This window comes from Cervus elaphus, chromosome 23 (assembly GCF_910594005.1).
Source record: "Cervus elaphus chromosome 23, mCerEla1.1, whole genome shotgun sequence".
Classification (NCBI taxonomy): Eukaryota; Metazoa; Chordata; class Mammalia; order Artiodactyla; family Cervidae; genus Cervus; species Cervus elaphus.
In genome coordinates this window covers 31,775,258-31,794,625 of record NC_057837.1, presented here as the reverse complement: position 1 = coordinate 31,794,625, position 19,368 = coordinate 31,775,258, and the positions used below count along the sequence as shown (strand labels likewise).

At 40.6% G+C, this 19,368-nt stretch overlaps 2 protein-coding genes and 2 long non-coding RNA genes across 7 annotated transcripts in view; 2 read left to right on the top strand and 2 right to left on the bottom strand.

Annotated features, from left to right (window-relative positions):
* CUBN (cubilin) overlaps positions 1 to 19,368 on the top strand; it is a 279,652-nt gene that overhangs the window by 143,187 nt on the left and 117,097 nt on the right. For all 4 annotated transcript variants that reach the window (XM_043882924.1, XM_043882921.1, XM_043882920.1 and 1 more), the window contains 2 exons: positions 812 to 986; positions 2,946 to 3,115. In XM_043882924.1, the coding sequence (XP_043738859.1) occupies positions 812 to 986; positions 2,946 to 3,115 (345 nt within the window). The remainder of the gene's footprint in view (positions 1 to 811; positions 987 to 2,945; positions 3,116 to 19,368) is intronic.
* Positions 3,039 to 5,806, bottom strand: LOC122681184. Its single transcript, XR_006336896.1, has 3 exons — positions 5,680 to 5,806; positions 3,285 to 3,421; positions 3,039 to 3,167 (listed from the first exon to the last, which is right to left on the bottom strand). It is a non-coding gene; the product is annotated as an uncharacterized LOC122681184 (long non-coding RNA).
* LOC122681185 lies at positions 5,617 to 18,445 on the top strand. The gene is made up of 3 exons (XR_006336897.1): positions 5,617 to 5,627; positions 5,802 to 5,805; positions 18,293 to 18,445. It is a non-coding gene; the product is annotated as an uncharacterized LOC122681185 (long non-coding RNA).
* On the bottom strand, positions 12,447 to 13,781 carry LOC122681181 (uncharacterized protein C1orf21-like). The gene has a single exon (XM_043882926.1). The coding sequence runs from the start codon at positions 13,563 to 13,565 to the stop codon at positions 13,155 to 13,157; it is 411 nt and encodes a 136-aa protein (XP_043738861.1). The 5' UTR covers positions 13,566 to 13,781; the 3' UTR covers positions 12,447 to 13,154.

The following is a 19,368-nucleotide window of genomic DNA, read 5'->3' as shown; positions in this document are numbered from 1 at the left end:
TGGGGCTACACCTCCTGCAAGATACTGGACATGCAGCCAGAGGACACGTGTGGGGAGAGATGTGTCACTGGGGTATCGGGTCCAGTGAGACAAGTAGTTGCAAATTGGAGGAGCCAAGGAGGTCTGAGGACAAGGGAGAATGATGTAGTGGGGGCAGAGACCTAGTGATTGCTGAGCAGAAAGTGAATACTCTCCATCTTGCTCCTGGGAGTGCCCAGGCTCTGGGAGGAGTTACAGAGAGGTCTGTAGGACTCCCTCCTGAGGATACCACAGAACACGCTGATAGAGGTTACATTTTCAGTCTCTCTGAAGGAGCAAAGTATCATATTAAATCCTAATCTGAACTATTCAGATCACAAATGGAAAATCCTAAAAATGTAGCAGGGTGATCAATAGTCTTCAGTGAACAAACAAAATGACTTTGTGCTCAGACTATTCCCCTGTGCCCAGAAGAATTAGCAAATCAGACGTGATGCTGGACTATCTGCAGTGCCTCTGCCAAAGAAAGCAGGAAATCCTATGCAGACTGGAAAAAAGGAAGAGGCGTGATAAGAAGGTTCTGGGGTTATCTCCTCAGTTCAGCTCTACAGTTCTGTCTGATGGAACAAGCCAGCATTTTGTGGATGGTTGAACTTGGGTATTCCAAGGGCAGGGGGAATGCCTTTGAAAATCTAATTCAAGTTTATAGCTCCTGCCCACCCAGGGTGGCTGAGATTTCAGTCTCTACTAATAATATTATAGAATCCAAAGGCTAGTGATTATAATTGCTTACATATCTCTCTCAAGTTCTTTCTTCTCCATCCCATCGTAGATCTATGGAGGTCCTGATTTCCACTCACCCAGGATAGCCCAGCTGTGTGTGCAAAGATCTTCTGAGAATCCCATGCAGGTCTCCAGCACTGGAAATGAGCTGGCCATCCGATTTAAGACTGACGGGTCCATAAATGGGAGAGGCTTCAATGTCTCATGGAGAGCAGTCCCTGGAGGTGGGTGAACCAAGGAGGTATCACTAAATTCTTCAGTCGAAACTTTATTTAATTTCATGGCATATTTAGAGAGTGCCATGAAGGCTACATCCTCTATTACTACTCTGTGACTTCCCTAATAGGGAGCATTGCTTTGAAATACACACTTCCCTAAAAATCACGATGGAGTTTAACTTCCAAAGAGTCACCTCGTATGTGAAAACCAGCCAATGCAAGTATGCACATCCGTGGTAAAAGGATGTTGCACCTGCAGAAGCAGGATGGTTGGTTAGTCTCACTTGATCCCCGTGGGATTTCTGCTTGTTCACCAGCCGCAGTTTGGGCATTAGTAAAGTGGTAAATTACTTTATGCCATGTGTATGGATGCTTGTTAAATACCCAAACTATAAATGTAAAATTTGCCAATTCCTAGGAATTATTACCTTTTGTTATATAGTGACTTTCTGCCCACAATCTTAGGCTGTCCAAATAAATTACTTGTTGCAGATTTTTAAAGGTAAAGTATTAATGCACAACTCTGAGAAGATGTTAATCAATACAACTACTAATTAAATCAATGTTTACTGAACACTTGCTCTGTGTCAGGCACTTTTCTAACTATTCTACAAAGACTGTCTTGTTTAATCTTCATAACCACCCACTGAAGGAAGTTCATTTCTTATCCTCATCTTACTAATGAAGAAATTGAAGCTTAGAGAAGTTAGTGGCCTGTCCAAAATCACACAGCTAAAAAATGTAAAAGCAGAGATATGACTCCAGGCTGCCTTATGGTCCCACTTCTGCAGGTCAAAGGTAATACAGTAAGTTTATTAGGTCTTTCCTAAAGTTAATGATTCATGAATTTAATAAAAAATTATATTTATAGTGTTTAAATTACCCCAAAATGATTCTTAATTATCAGAAAATAACACTTAATTTTCCCTTTCTAGTTTATATTGTCATAAATCTGAGAAATGGTGGGTCACAGAGTTAGACATTGATAAGTAATTGATTACATCATAGGAATTAAAAAACTTAATGGCTGTGCAAAGTCCAGAATATCAAATTTTTAAAAGTAGATGTTAAATTATTTGTAAAATTGTATACTACTGGTATGCAACTTTATATATATACTATATATATATATACAATATACAATATATATATACAATATATATACTATATATATACAATACAATATATATATACATACAATATATATTATTGTATACAATACAATATATATATACAATATATATATATATACAATGCTGCAGCAGTTCCAAATACCCTAAGTTCAAATCTGAAGAAGAGGAGAAGGAACAGTGATAGTTGTTTCCATCTTGTAGTTTTTTTTTCAATCAAGCGAGCAAAATATATATATACAATGTATATATATATATATACAATATACTACATTACCTGGTGGCTCAGATGGTAAAGAATCTGCTTGTAATGCAGGAGACCCACTTCAGTCTCTGGGTCAGGGAGATCCCTTGAGAAGGGAATGGCTACCCACTCTAGTGTTCTTGTCTGGAGAATTCCATGGACTGAGGAGCCTAGAGGGCTACAGTCCATGGGGTCACAAAGAGTCGGATATGACTGAATGACTAACACTCATACTTCACACTACTGAATTATCAAAATTCTTAGAACCAGATGTGTTATTCTTAAAGTATGTTATACTTTTAGAGAACAATGAAGAGGCATTTCAGGGGTTTGTGAAGATTTGATTTTATTTGCATTATTTTTTAATATTTTGAAAATAATGTGTGGCATCAGTAAAGTATTTGAAGTCTTAGACATCCTTCTTTGTTTTGTTGGAATGCATAAATGAATGGTGAGTATTTAGCTCTTCAAAGACTCCATTAAAATGGTGGTCAAACAAAGTGGCATGTTCTTCTCTGTTCCCAGATAATGGTATAAAGTTTTGTGCATCAGAGATTCCTCTTACTATTGTATTGGGTCTTTCATCCACAGGTTGTGGTGGCATTTTCCAGGCTCCCAGTGGAGAAATTCATTCTCCAAATTACCCCAGTCCTTATAGGAGCAACACTGACTGTACTTGGGTCATTCAAGTGGAAAAACATCACCGTGTTCTCTTGAACTTCACTGACTTTGACCTTGAACCTCAGGACTCTTGTATTTTGGTAAGTGACACAAATCTCAAGCATTGTCTCTGGTCAAACCTGTGTCAAAACACTGCCATGTCAAAACAGAGCATGTTTAGTGGATGTGTTGGCTATGGATGTTTTCAATGTCAAATCACAGGAAACTCAACTATTAGCAACTTAAAATACAAGCACATTTATTTCTTACCTAAACACAAACCAGGAGGTTTGTTTAACAACCCAGTCTCAGCTCTACCATTCTTAGTGAATTGACTTTTCATTTTGTGTTTGTTACTTCTTGGTCCAAAAGTGGCTGCAGCAGTTCCAAATACCCTGAGTTCAAATCTGAAGAAGAAGAGAAGGAATAGTGTTAGTTGTTTCCATCTTGTATTTTTTTTTTTTTTTGATCAAGGAAGCAAAATTTTTACAGAAGCCCCTTTACGGATAATAGGCCAGAATTGGCTGCAAGAAAGATTAGGAAAGTGTATTGGATTATGATAGTGAATTTATCAGAGCCACTTTCAGTCAATTATTATTAACTCTCTGAGGGTTCTCCCAAGGTGTCACTTTTCTTGAGATCAGGATATCTTGATCTGCTGCTTGAACAAATCAGTTCAGAAACAGACTAGATGGTGAGATAGAGTAGAGGAGAAGAGCTATGGCTGTTAATTGGTTCAAAAACTTTCCATCACTGTCAACAACTTTAATACATTTTCACCTGAAACTAACACCTAATGTGAGAGTGAATTAGGTTGTATTTTGAAGCTTTTTTTTTTTTTTTTACAAAAGATTTTCCATCTTTTATTTGTATTTAGAGAAATCTCATTCAAATATAAACCAGAAAAAAAAAAAAAAAGAAAAAAAAAAAAAAGAGATATAAACCAGATCCTCTTGGCTAATGGAGCTTTCTGTTTTAGTTTCCTGGCAGTTTCTTATACAAATTCCAACTTGCTAGCTTTCAAATTTAACTCAGGAAAATTCAAAAGTTGTTTCATAACTTTCAAAGTAGTCCAGTCTAATGGAATGGTTTCGAGAATTATTTTACAAGATTAAATCATTAATCTACTTAAAAGTTCAGTTGACTTATGGCTGTGTATTAACCTTTTAACATGAGTCTTCAGAGTCTAAATTGGCAAAGCTTTATAGGAACTTAAGGTGTAGGGCATCCACTTTCCATAATGGTAACTCTCCTGACAAGGACAATTTTAAAAATTTGAATGATGTTTTTCAGCGTTTTCCTAATGCAACAAGGAACTCACAAGGTAGTGTGAAGTTTCTGAGTTAGTATCTGATAGAGATATGAGCCTGGTATTTGAGACTGCTTTTGCCTGTGGGCATTTGCTGGTCCAGAAGGAGTTAGCAGCATTTCTGAGAACTTTTAAGGTCAAAGGGGAACAAAGCTTGTGTCCAGGATCTAAATGAGATAGGAGTACTGATAAAACATCCTGAATCGTAGGTAGAATGGAAGTAAAGCAGCCTTCACAAAGACCACATCCTAGCTTCCAGTCACCTGAGTGGCCTCCAAATCTGAAGCCATAGAACGAAAGCAACCTTGCCTCACTAATGCATCCAGGCCTTGGACATCTGACCAAAGCAATTTAAACTCTTCTTCAAAGGGAGATAAAAATCATTACAGACCTCATTTCTACCAATAATTTTCATATGCAACAGCAAGCAGATTATCAAAGATATTCATATACATGAGGGATGATGGACCATAGTGAGATACAACATGAATAACAGACAATGGAAATAAACACACTGACATGCCAGGTGCTAAAATTATCAGGCAAACAGCTTACTAAGCAACTATGGTTACTAAGATTATGGAGATAAAAGTCAAACTTAAAACTTCTGACAAAGACTGCAAATCATAAAAAGTAACATTGCAAATTGAAAAATACTGAAAATTTAAAAAGTGGATAAATGCAAAACCTGAAATTAAGATCTCAGTGGAAGGATTTTGGTGTTTTTTTTTTGTTTATGTTAGACAAATTAGAGATGAAGAGAGAAAAAGTGATATCAGAAGAATCTATCCAGAAAAAAAAAATATATATATATATATATATATATAAAAGCAAAAGGATGAAAAATACAGAACAGAGGTTAAGATATATATCGGATACATATAAAATATATAACATACATTTACATACATTTATAAATAGAGTAGTAGCAATATTTGAAGAACTAATGACTAAGGCTTTTCTAAAACTAATGGAAGACATCAGTTTGTAAAACCAAGAATCCCAAGGAACCCAAACAGCCAAGCAAGATAGATAGAAAAACATACTTATCTAAAAAAACTTAAAGATTTTAATCTAAAAGAGCAAGGAAAAAAGGTTACAATCAGCCAGGGGAATTGGTGAGTAGGGGAACAAAGTATCTTTTCAAAAGTGGCAGACTGAATGCTTACTTTTCAGCAGTGAGGATTGAAAGGGAAAAAGAGATGGTATCTTAAATTTGAAGCAATAAGATAACTACCAATCAGGAACTCTATACTCTCTTAAAATAACCATTAAATATGAAGGTGAAACAATGCATTGAAACAGTAGAGGTGCCTTCAAGAGAAGTTTTGAATGGACCAGAGACATCTTGTCTACCTTACAGTTGTGCCTCTGGTGGGTATTTCTCCATCACTTTCTCCCTCCTGCAGTCTATATGCTTCTAAGTGCAGCTTCTTCTCTCTGGTAAAGTCCATAATGCATAGAATTCAATAAGCAAGTATAGTAAACAAAACAAAGCCTAGATCAAAGGCACACCCAGCACGGCGACACCGTTTCCCCTCCCATGGCCGTGAGTAGGATTTTCCACCTATTTATTACATAATATATAGATACACAGACTGGGTTTTCTGGTAACCATGGCTGTATCTCAGCGTGCAGCTGGGCTTGACTTCATAAACTGTAGTTAGAGGAAACAGAAATGAGGAAGTAAAACATCAAATATGATCCGGTCTTTACGCCTGAAGATAAGAAAATAAATCCTCGTACTGGTGCTGGGAGGAGTCCAGTCTGGCAGATATGCTAAAATACAAAATATAATAGTCCACACAGGTTGTCAGGATCAGGGCATTCTGTGTGAAGTAGTTGGGGGTTTCCCAGCCAGTAGGGGGATGGAGTATCAGAAGCAGATGCTGATAAGCCCTTGAGTCATATTTGGATGTAAAAAGTGAACTGCACCAGCAGTGTGGGACACCGTAGCACCATGGTTAAGAACCCAGCTCTGCAGTGGGGTGGCCCTGGTGCTGAGCCTGGATTTTGCCACTTCTAGCTGTGACATCCGGGAGAAAGCTAGTCTTTCAGTTTCAATTTCCTTAACTCTGCCATGGGGGCAGTAGGAGTAACTGTGTCAGGTTCGTTGTTGGGATATTTAAGATCATATAGGTCATCTGCGTGTCCCACAGCAAGCCCTCCCTCCAGTGCTTCCCCGGGGGCTCACTGGTGAAGAATCCACCTGCCAATGCAGGAGACATGGGTTTGATCCCTGGTCTGGGAAGATCCCACATACCGCAGAGCAACTAAGCCTGTGCATAACAACTATTGAGCCTGTGCTCTAGAGCCCAGGAGCTGGCACTAACACAGAAGTAGATGGAATCCTATAGAGGAGTATTTGTAAAGAGAAAGGGATCAAGTAAACCCTTGGCCCTAGACCACCATTTAGGAGGAAGACGGATTTCCCTGTGGCTCAGAGGTAAAGAACCTGCCTGTAATGCAGGAGACACAGGAGACGTGAGTTTGATCCCTGGGTTGAGATGATCCCCTGGAGAAGGAAATGGCAACCCACTCCAGTATTCTTGCCTGGAAAATTCATGGAGAGAGGAGCCTGGAGGGCTGCAGTCCATAATGTCACAAAAGTGTCAGACGTGACTTAGCTACTAAACGACAACGGGGGAAACAAGACAAGGATACTGAGTTACCCAAGAAGCTGGGAGGAGAAGCAAAAGAGAGGGTTAGCGTAGGAACCAAAAGTGAAGTCAGTCTTTAAGAGCGGGTGGGCAAAGGGACTGAGTCCAGCAGAGGTCAGCCAGGATGAGGCTGAGAGGAAGCCACTGGATTCAGTCTTTGATGACCTCGTAAGGAGCAGGACTGGTGTAGGTAGTGAAGGAAAACTCCAGATCACAGTGGGTTTAGAGATACAGGAGCTTCTTAGCTTTTTTCCAGAACTGCGAACATGAATGGTAGAGAAGGATAAAGGGTAATAGCCTATGGGAGGCAGGATCCAGGGAAAGTTGTTATTATTATTTTTAGTTGTGAAGGAGCTTAAGCATACCTGGACTGCAGGGTGCTGGTCACAAAAGAGTGGCTGAGTATAAGAGGTAAATGGAGGAATTGATGAAGTCAGTTACCAGGGCAGAGACCTTAGGAAGGACCTGATTGGTTCTGTAAATTTCACATTTTCAGAACGAGAAATTTGAACCCATGGCCAACTGTAAGGTTTCTTTTTAGATTGGCAAATTTGTTTATATTTAAAATTGCATAAATCATATACAAGCTAAGTCATTTTTGTTTATACAATTTGTAATTCACTTCTACAAAAAGAGGGCTTCCCTGGTGGCTCATATGGTAAAGAATCTGCCTTCAATGCAAGAGACCGGGGTTCGATCGCTGGGTTGGGAAGATCCTCTGGAGAAGGGGATGGCAACCCACCCCAGTATTCTTGCCTGGAAAAATCCAAGGACAGAGGAGCCTAGCTGGCTAGTTCATGGGGTCACAAAGAGTTGGACACAACTGAGTGAGTAATACTTTACAAAAAGATAAAGAAATGTGAAAAAGGACTATTCAGATAAGTTGGGGTAGAGTTCTGCTGGGTAGGGTTGTCAAGTGGACCCAATTATGGGAGTAAGAGGTTTGGAACCAGGCAGGCAATGTACTGGAAAGGCTGGAAGCTTGGCTTCAAGTATTACTGAGCTGTCCAGGGGTTCATGAAGGCAGGCATTGAGGCACCAGCCATCGCTCTTTATAGCTAGATGGACACTGGATGTGAAATGTCCCTAAAAGTCCAGTATCTTACATAATATCTCTGTAGTCTAAGTTCATACAAAGCTAGTCATTCATTGTGGATATGTCAAGTTAATTTCTTGGTTCTGCTACTTAGAGTCATTAGCAGAGAGAAAAATATTCAACTGCCAATGATGTTGCCAGATAATGTTTGTGTTCATGGATTTTTAATAGAGCTCAAGTGTATTATTCAATACCAAAGTAAATTATGCTTGAATGGGGCCAGCCATCAGGGTTTTAAACCTCCTTTAACAATTTGGATTGTCAGAAGTAGAAATATCCTTTTTAACAGTCCTTGTGTTTATTAAATACATAGAATGTTAAGATTAAAAGAGTAGAGGTTAGAGATAATTTACTGTCATCTGCTTATTTGAAAAATAAGAAAATTTTGGTGCAAACAGGTCAGGATTAAGACCAGGTAGAAATTAATATCAGAACCAACACTGCAATGCAAGCAAGCCTAAGTAAGTGTAAGTATTTTGGTAAAATGTAACAATTGCAGTCTATCTGCAGAAGACTGAGCCACAGGATAAAGCACAACTGAAAAAACAGGAGGAGAAGATAAAACCAGGGTTACTTTGGAACCATTCAGAACTTTTTCAGATGAACCCATACTTCATTTATTAATTTTGGGAAAAATGTTAGGATCTCAACCATGAATTGCAAAGTGGGTTTCCTTTGAAGTCAGGTGGTCTGAGTTCCATCCATCCGTTTGGTCTTTGGTGTCCACTGTGTCTGAGACACTACCAGGAAGTCATTTCCAGGCTCAGCACCACCACTAACTCTCCATGGCCTGGGGATGCTAGTTTGCTCATTTATAAAATCAAGTGCCTGGGGAACCAGCAGAAAGAGGAGACCCTGGGGAGAGGATCCTGTTCTGAGTTGTGTTTGAAGAGGAGAATATGGGAGGAGTTGGAGAAACAGACACGGAGGGGCAGGTGATGTCAGTAGTGGGTTCATCCTGGAGGTCACAGTCTGACTCCACAGTACTAGGCTTCTGTTCATCCTCTGGGGCACAAGTCCATCGGCAGTGGTGGAGGGGTCCTCTTCACACTTGTTGTTCAGGAGAGAGCCCTTCTTGAGGGAGGTCTCGTCTCCAGAGGTCCCCAGTGGACGCAGTGTAAACCCAAGGGAGCCCCAAAGCCCTCACTCTGGCTGCAGGGAACTAGAGGCACAATTTTCAGCACACAGAAGAAACCAATGAAATGAAACAACAGAACAGTAATACACAGCCTCCATCCCATTTCACGGAACCCGCAGCGGCAGTCTTTGTTTGCCAGAGGATCAATCTGTGTGATGCATGAATGACTAAAAGATGCATGGCTGAACACAGGAATACGGGAACTGTTGTCATCTCTGCTCTTACAAGATCAGCGCCTCAGTGGAAAATTGAAGACGGCACATTTGGGAGCGTGTTGAGTGAAATTCACCTCCTGGCACAATGATTGATATTCGATCTCAATCTTTTGAGCCACATGAGAACTTAGATAACATTGCAGAAGCATGTCTTCTAGAATTTCATGCTGCTCTAATGAAAACAAGAGAGAAACTGGGTTTTTTGACTGCTATTGAAATGGTGATGGCACCGTGGGGAAACTCATCAGAAAGCTCAGTTTACATTCAGGTTTCAAACTAATCTGGTGATAAAGTGCACTTTCTGCTCAGTCCCTTTGAGTGGCTGGCATCCTTAACCTCTGGCTTCCCTCGATGACACATGTGAACGTTTCTTGCTCAGGCAGGACCCACCGGCTGAGCAGAACTCTGTAGGTCAGCATGAACACCGCCCCATTAGGTTTCCTTTCACGAAGGCCGAGGATTAAAGTGATCTCCGACCAACAGCTTAATTGCTTAATTAGAGGCTCTCTCTGGAGCCTTAAACTCACGTAGCTCCGAGAGCTCTTATTGATCTCAGAGAAATGCAGCTGTAGCCCGGCGTGAGATCAGAGGGGAAAGAGAGCAGCCAGAGCAGGACGCCTGGCCCCAGAGACTCCGGCCTCTGATTCCAGCATCCTCTTTGCTCAGCACAATGGAATGTCCGCCTTGTGAGAACCAGTGGGGAGCAGACGAAAGTGAGCAGCCCACAGTCCTGATCCAGCCTCTCATCTGGAGAAAATATCCGCTAGGGATACAGGACCGAGGACCAAAAAAACGCGGGACGTGTTGAGTCACCCTTTGCTTTCTGAAGCTACTCTAGGAGAAAGAAAGCAAAATGTTGGATTTGAACTAGAGAATACCAGAGCGCCCCACCCCCAAACCCCACCCCAAAGCCACAGTGTTCTGTTTTTGTTCCCAGTACTTAACATTGAGGCTCAGGGTGGGCGAATGTGAAACACAGTATCTTTGTTTTTACTTTTTAAGACCCTACCTATGATGTGTTTCCTTTGAAAACATCCATCATTTCTGAAACTGAGAAAAAAGACACAGGGATAAGAGAAGTCAGTACTTCAAAGAAACAATTCTTAAACAGTCCTTCTGTAAACATTTATTTTAAAAATAAATCCATGACAAAAATCAATCTCTTTCCCATCCTCTCCCTCTTGTATCTTCCCTTTCTCCTTCACTTCTCACCATAGAAAGCTGACTTTCCATTTGAGGATAGAATCTGATAATGATTAAGGATGATCTCTGAAAATCTGTTAAACATTTTATTTTATGGTTTGCTTTTGGTAACCCATTTAGCCATCTTGCCTCCCGGTGCCAAATGAGTTACCAAAACTGTGCCGGCACTTTACATCCCCAAGAGGGAAAAAAAAATAACTGAATTGGAGCCAGTGTCCTCAGTCTGTGGACCCAAGCTTTGTTTTGTGCTTTGTTATATTTGCGTTTTATCTCAGAATCTCTTTAAAGTCTTGTTTATTCGTAAGAATAAAATGAGCTTCTTGGGTTTCTTTTCCTACCAACATTTCCAGTCATCTCTGAGTCCCTGCTTGCAACCACTGCAAATTAGCAGAGTTTATTGTCTCCTGTAAACTGTGACGCCGGAGTGCCACCATGTAGAACAAAGACTCGAGTGAGAGAGACCTGACACCAGATGTGCGCTGTGAATTTGCGATTTCATTTCAGAGGCGCATAGCTGGAAAATACCACTGACAGAGGAAACTGATGCTTCCTCCCCGTCCCCACCTGCAAGAAAAGCTGCTATAATGAGTAATATTTCCATTTCCTTCCTTACCTACATTTATGGCTTTAACAGCTTGGATAATTTCCTGGCAGATTCCCCTCCCCATCACTTAATATTTCCTCGGTCTTGGAACAGTTCCCATTCCCTAATGGGGATTCCATTTGCAGCCGTATTAGCTCCTTCTGTATGTATGGCACTTGTGGATACATTTCACGGACTCTCATCCTCCACACTGTCCTTGCGCCCTGATGAGAATGATGTCTTCTGTACCCTTAGATCTTAGCCTCTGCCACACATTTTGACCCCGATAAGCTTCAAAGTAATCCGAGCAGTAGACGCGTGTTGCTAGAATGAATTAAAGTAAAGGCTAAAGACCAGGTTGAAAGCCTGGGCGAGTTGAGGAAAGAAGCCTTGCTGATCCAGGGAGTCTGTGTTATACTAGAAAAAGGGCAGGAGTGGATGGATATCTGGATCCAAGACTGGAGCCAGGAGTTAGGAGTCAGGGATATTGATGTTAGGTTTAGTGATGAAATAGCATCACCAACTCAGTGGACATGAATTTGAGCAAACTCCAGGAGATAGTGAAGGCCAGATAAACCTGGTGTGCCGCAGTCCACGGGGCCACAAAGAGTCGGACACACAGCTTAGCAGCTGAACTGCAACAGCCTGGCCCTGTGCCCTTTGTTCCCCGTTGTTCAGTGGGCCATGCTGGGAATCCCGCTCGTGTGCAGCGGGTGGAATGCATGCCAGCTGCCAACCACTCCACCCAGGCCTCGAATGAGACCTTCTGAAATGCCTTTAAGAATGCATGCTTGTAGGTCCAGAGAAAAGAGACTCGAGTTCAACTCTTTCCCAGGATTTTTTTTAAGGAGACTATGGACATATCACTTTAGCTTCTTAGAATCATGTTCTCTCAGTATTCTGTCATCAATGAGTAAAACTTGATTTTTATCTTTTTGGTTGGTTTAATGATAGTTGATCAAATGTCAGGCAGATGGGGTTTGTGTAGTGGCTCCACACTACCCAGCATGTGACTGTGAACAAGTTACTTGTGTCTTCTGAGCCTCAGTTCTACCAACAGCAAAATGGAATTGTAAGAAAGAATTAAAAAAAATATACCTAAAGCATTAATCACAGTGTCTGTTACAGATAAGTGTTAGCTATTGCTTTTGATTTTTCTGTTACTACTATTTCTACATTTGTTACTACTCATGCTATGTTAAAGATCTTAATTTATCTTTTTTTTTTAACATAAAAACAGTAAAATGTTTATTTTCTTAGAAAAAAAAGTGGGCAAGAGGGATTCAAAATGATTGTGATCACACTTCCGTCTGCATCTGAGCAAAACTGATGTTGCAAGCTTGATCTTTGATTAAGAGACCCAGGTAATGAAACCTGCTGCTCGCTCCTATGTCACTTCCAGGAGTCAGGTCACTACATGCTTTGAATTGATAATAGCGTCTCTACTTCTTCTTAGCAGAGAAACTAGGCTTGCCATAGCAACCATCCCATCTCCAAAGCGCTACAATGCCAGTGAGAAGCAAGGCTCTGGACTGCTGGGGGAGGCAGGGAGGAGGGAGGGGGGGAAGGAGGTGCTTGTCTTAGAAGCAGAACCAGTCTAGAACAGGAGTTGGATATCTGAGTTCACCACTACCTCATCTTTTAGAAAATAGGTTGGAGAGCATCTGTAAAACCAACAGTATCTTTAAGGTGAAATTGCAGAATTTTGCTGCAGACCTGGACACTGAAAGAAGTGAAAAGTTGCAACAAGTTTTAACTAGCAGCAACAAAGAAAGTTAGATAACAGTTTTTGTTTGTTTTTAGTAATATTCCTTTGCAAGTTCATTAAGAAACACTGTAATTTAATGGGGCATACCATATGGAATGATCTTCTTTTGTTATAGTGCTGTTCACTGAGGAGAACCAACCTTTGCAAAGATTTCAACTGGGGTGTAACCTATTTACACAGTAGTAGCTCCCGGTTTGAGTGGTAGGATTGGTGCTGTGTGATATCTTCTTCTTCCGAACAGTAATCTCGACTGTTTTCAATTTTTTCATCCAGCATTCTGAAGAATTCTTGTTGGCTTTCAGAGATGTGCATGTTTGCTCTGGGTTGATGAACTAATCCTGGAATCTCTTTATTGGTTTTAAGTCTTACATTTGAACTGGCACTTTTTTCCAAGTTTTCTTGGTTCCTGGCTGCTATTTGCTGCTCCTCTTCTGCCCCATTTTTCATGTATTTGACCTCTTCCACCGGTTTGATCCTATACTCATCACCAAACACATCTCCGTTGTGGTAGTTCTTCCCTTTCTGGGCTTCCTCTTCATTTTGAACAGTGGCAACATGCTTGGCGGAGGCACAGCCCATAGTCTCATTCGGTCAGCTTCAGCTGGGCTGAACTGCAAATCATCTCTACAGACACGGGGACATTTTTTTTTCTTTAGACACAGGGAAAGTCCATCTTCTTGCTGAGTTGGTCAAGATGGATGCACCTTGGGCGCTCGTGGTGGGGCTGAAGGTGGCAAGCCTCCCGCCCCCCACCCTGGTCCTCCTCACGGGTTTTCTTCCTCCCTCCTCTTAATTTATCTTTTTTCTAAAAAAAAAAATTTATATATTTCCTGGCTGTGCTGGGTCTTCCTTGCTGCATGCCAGCTTTCTCTAGTTGTAGCAAGCGGGGACTACTCTTTACTGCTGTATGTGGATTTCTCATTGTGGTGTCTTCTCTTGTGGAGCACAAGCTCTAGGCACATGTGCTCAGCAATTGTGGTGCATAGGCTTAGTTGCTCCGCTGTATGTGGGATCCTCTGAACCATGGATCGAACCTCACCCCTGCATTGGCATGTGGATTCCCAACCACTGGACCATCAGGGAAGTCCCTTTAACTCACATTTTTGAAAATTATGAACCTTAGATACACAGACCTGGATCCACAATCCCCATCCCAGTTCATCAGTAACGATCTTGATTAGTTTATGAGCAGACTCATTTTAACTTAAAGTATTTTTTAAAAAATCTTAAAATATGTATTATAAAATTTTTGCATGTTCTTCAGTGTATCATCTCAGTGAATGTTTTCACTTCATAAGTGGGTTATTCTCATACTGTCCAAAAGATTCACAAATGAGTTGAGAAGGAGAAAACGGTAGTGCAGTAAATGAAAATAAAAGCATATTCATATACATTCACAATTTGTTTGCATGGAAAGCTTAACTCTGAAGTTAAAATGGCATTGGCATACTTTGGGGAATGTAAAACATGCTGTGTGTTTTGCTTTTGAATTAAAATAGTTTCCTCTTGCTCCAGTTTATGCTAATTTTAACCCACACATATACTGGGTTTATTTTCTCCCGAGGAAGATGAAACTTAATAAAAGAAGAAGATAGATGCAGTAGAAATACATTCCCATCTCCTACTCACAAACATTCTGAGAGTACTTTTCAAGTTTATAGAAATGAAAATGCAAACATTTCTGAGGAAGCTAATGTTCATTTTCCCCTTCCTCATGTGTGCGCTGTGACTCTGTGAGCGCTGAGTGTTTCAGTAAGGGGACCACAACTCACTCCATTACCAGGGCTCTGATCCTGGAGGAGGGGGGCTGTGGGCTGCAGTTTTACACCTTGCATTTGGATCAGGCACTGTCCTTGGTTCTCAGTAAGGCAGCACGTGTGATGCTCGTCTTTATTCAGTACACTTTGTTTTTTTAAAAAAGATTTTTGATGTGGACCGCTTTTAAGGTCTTTTTTGAATTTGTTACAATATTGCTTCTGTTTTATGTTTTTGATTTCTTGGCCACAAGAATTGGGATCTTAGCTCCCCGACCAGGGATCAAACCCACGCCCTCTGCATTGGAAGGTGCATTCTTTTTTTTTTTTTTGGAAGGTGCATTCTTAACCCCAGGACCACCAGAGAAGTCCCTACTCAGTATGATCTTAAAATGGACGGGGATACTCTTCCTTCCTTTTGCACTGGGTTTTACATTTCAGAAAGCACATTGAATGGTGGTGGTTGGCTGGAGACTGAATTAAAGGCGGACACAAATTCAGGCAGGGGGCGTTTCAGGCTGCTGTAGTGACCCAGGCAAGAGGGGGTGAAGTCCCACAACAAGACACTTGGTGGGGGGTGGGGAGGGAAGGGGTCCAGGAGACACAGCAGAGGCAGAACTGACGGGACGTAAGGCTCCTTCCGTGGAGGGGCTAAGGCAAGAAGTGAAGGGGCAGGAGGAATTAGGGGGAGGGGCGAGGACTTCAGTTTGAGACAGTGATTTCCATGGTTGATGGGACATACCAGCCGTGTTGTCTGGAATGTAGTCGGATGTCTGAGCCTAGAGCTTGGATTGAGGTCTGGACTACAGTTGTAGATACTGGCCAGCTAACAGATGTCTTGGAGATCTTAAAACAAAAACCATATCCTTGATAGAGTCCTGTCAGGCAGCAAAAGGCTAGATTAAATGGCATTAATGTCCATCTGGCTTTGATATTGCAGTTCAGTTATATGAAGAGCATATTTTCATGTCTCTGTGTTGGGATCACTTAATATGTCTGCCTGGCTAAACACATAAACTTTTAAAATATATACATTATTTAAAATTTTTACATGTTCCTCATACCAAATTTCTAAAATACAGAAAAGAAAAAATAAGAAATGGACACCATCTATAATACTGCAAAACAGAGACAATTAATATATTGGCTCATTTCCTACAGAAACACACATATGCAAACATGCACACCCTTATACCCACATACACAAAGGGAATTAAGAGAATACTGCACATCATTTTGTATCCTGTCTTTTTCACTTAGTTTATTTAATATATTTCTTCTTAAAAACAGTTTCTTTGGCCCTTTAATCAGTTACATGGACACCCTAGAATTGAGTTAACCACTGGCTTATTACTGACCACTTAGATAACTTCTATTTTTTGCTTATTATAATAATACTTGGAAGAGCATCTTTGTATGTATGTCTTAGTCTACATTTCCTGCAATTTCCTTTATATAGATTCTCTCTTCCTTCCTGAAAACACTATTACAAAATATTTTAAGTATACAGAAAAGACTACACAATGCATGTAAAGTATAGCATGAACAAAAGCATCCTACTTGCTAGATCTCAATATTTCACCATGTTCGCTTCAAGTTCTTTCTTTTTTTCCCCCAAAGAAATGAATTGCTGAAGACATAGTGAGGCCCCATGGGTAAACCACACTCATTCCAGTCCCTGCCCCTGGCCCAGAGGAAACCATTTATGAGAAATTGGTTTATGATTCCCATGGCTATTTTGGTACTTTTTCATGGTATGTGGTTTCCACATACAGTATGTAGTATTGATCTGCATGTTTTAAAACTTGATGTAAATAATACAACATGACACCTATTCTTCCATTCACTCCTTTCATTTAACAACCTGTTTTGAACATTTTTCTACACTGTGGTGTATTTAGATCTAGTTCACTGTGTTTGCCACTATGCAAGATTGTCCTCTATAACATGAGTCATGGACCCATTCTACTGTTAATGCACTTCTAAGTCTTCTAACATTGTGCTGGGGCAACCCTTATAGCAAGAAACATTATTGTCCATATTTCTGAATGCAGTCATGCAAGAGTTTACCTCAGGTAGCTATCTGGAAGTGAAAGAGTTGGCTTTTACATTTCCTATGTTGAACTTCCACTAAAAAATGTATACCTGAGAATTTATGTCTTTTAAGTCACTTAATTCTGGTGAACAATATGTACTGCAATTTCATCTCAGTCCCATTGTACAGATTTGGTGGCTGAAGGACAGAGAAAGATTTGTCCACAGCAACATCACGTGGCATCTCTCCCACAGCAGTCATTCTCTGAGCACCTGCCAGGGTGTTTTGCTAAATAAACTTACCTTCTGGTTCTTCTCTTTAAAAGGGATTCTGCCACCTGCTTTTAAATAATGCATGCTCTTAAATAATATATATTTCCATCATCAGTAAGTACATGGAAAGGTGAAAGTTTCCCTTTGCTTGGCTCCTTTATTTTCTCAAATTGTCTCTGGACTCTGACCTTTGGCCTCCATACATATCATCAGAAAGGAGTGCTAATCTCTCAGCGGAAAGGTTTTCCTTCCCATCACTGTGTGCTGGAGTTGACACTTTGAACTTTGAAAGGGGGTTGATATTTATTCAAATCTCCTTAGCATTTCAAACATCAAGTATTAAAGTTCATAGAAGTTTGGCTCAGCTCTGACTTTGGGCCACAGCTCAGGGTACAGAGGGTCTCCCATGGCACTGTAATGTCACGTGTTCTGGGTACTCTGGGACCTGGGGTGGGTCCAGTGTCCTCTGCCCACCTTCTGCCTTCCTAGTTCCCTCGCGGTGCTGCTGAAGGGCTGGCACAGCTGGAGGGAGGGCACCTGGGCAGGTGTGAGTGGCTTGGTCCTTGCCCTTGATGGAACCTCCACCATGGCCCACAGGGCCCAGAGAGCAGTTCCTCTTGTCCTCTTTCCCGCTGTGAATGGCCTCTTCCCTGCCGTTTTGTCTGCTGTGCATTTATACAGCCCAGTCCACAAGAGTGGAGCAACTTTTTTTCTTAATTCTGGGTTTTCCTCAACCTCAGTCCTTTATTCTCAGAGGCCATATACTCTTACATATATTCACTTACTCATTTGTTCATCAGACGTCTGCTGTTTGTTATGTGCCTGGTTCTATTCTTTTTTTAAAAAATCTCTTATTTTTGTATGGTAATGGAGTGCTCAGGTATTTTGAATGTGTTTGCTGGTATCTGGAAATGTAACAAATTCTGGATACTTTGTCAAGACACTGATTAACTTCCAGAAGAACTTAGCTTACTACTTAACCAGGTCTGCCTCTGTTTTTAGAGCTTCTGGAACTCTAAGGGATGGTGACCACTTTTCCTTTTGTGGATTCATAATTTTATTCAAAATTTTATTTTACTAGAGTACCTAGAAATGAGTTAGTTGTACTGTATAGTTTTTTGTTTGTTTTGTTTTGTGTATTTCTCTGACTTTTTCCACCTAAGTGACAGATCAGAAAATTAATTCTCAGGCCTAGGAAACCCTTGGCAGTAGACTTAAAGAAGACTATAATAAGACTTAAATAAGTTATGCTGCTGCTGCATCGCTTCCATCGTGTCCGACTCTGTGCGACCCCACAGGCGGCAGCCCACCAGGCTCCCCCATCCCTGGGATTCTCCAGGCAAGAACACTGCAGTGGGTTGCCATTTCCTCCTCCAGTGCATGAAAGTGAAAAGTGAAAGGGAAGTCGCTCAGTCGTGTCCGACTCTTCGCGACCCCGTGGACTGCAGCCTGCCAGGCTCCTCCGCCCATGGGATTTTCCAGGCAAGAGTACTGGAGTGGGTTGCCATTGCCTATACGAATATATTATACATGTAGCCAATAATATAATTTGCTAACTTTGTTTTGGAAACTAAATGGAAGTAAAGGAAATGTTTATTGATAATTTTTATGACTTCAGACTTTTTAAAAATAGCAGTAAGTTTTCTCATATTTTCTTCCCTCCAGTTTCTTTCTTATTTTTTTTTTTCTTTCTTATAATTTTATAAATTAAAACTTGATTTGACATTACGAGTGTTAAGAATTACTCTTAAATAAAAGAATTGCTATTCCAAACTTAAAGAAAAAGACTCAGCTCTCTCTTTAATAACCTGAAGTTATATACTCTCATAAAATGGTAATTAGAAACTTACAACTTAATAACTATTACACACCATTTAAAGAGAAGTAACATGAAATGATATAGAATTTGGAGAGAGAAAAATTAAGTTTTGGGCTCTGCTACTCACTAGCTCTTTGATCTTGGGTCACTAGCTTCCATTGTCACTATCACCCATTGGATGAGACAGTATCCACACTAGCACACTTTGAAGTCTCACTTTCGTCACTAAAAAAAAAAAAAAAAAAAAATCACACAGTGTTGAAGACTAGTTTAGAGGTATTGCAATGGTGCTTGTAAAATTACAGCATGCTAATCAAATGTAGGGTGTCACTGGTATATAATTTTGATGTAGGGACATTTGGAAACACTGTATTTTGGATCTATTCCTTGTGAAGCAATGCCCCAGCCATGTGAATTTCAGCCAAAATCCTGTGATTCCTGAATCTCTGGGTAGGAAGGTTGGAAACATGGAGACCTCCTAGAAAATGTGCTTTTTCAAAGA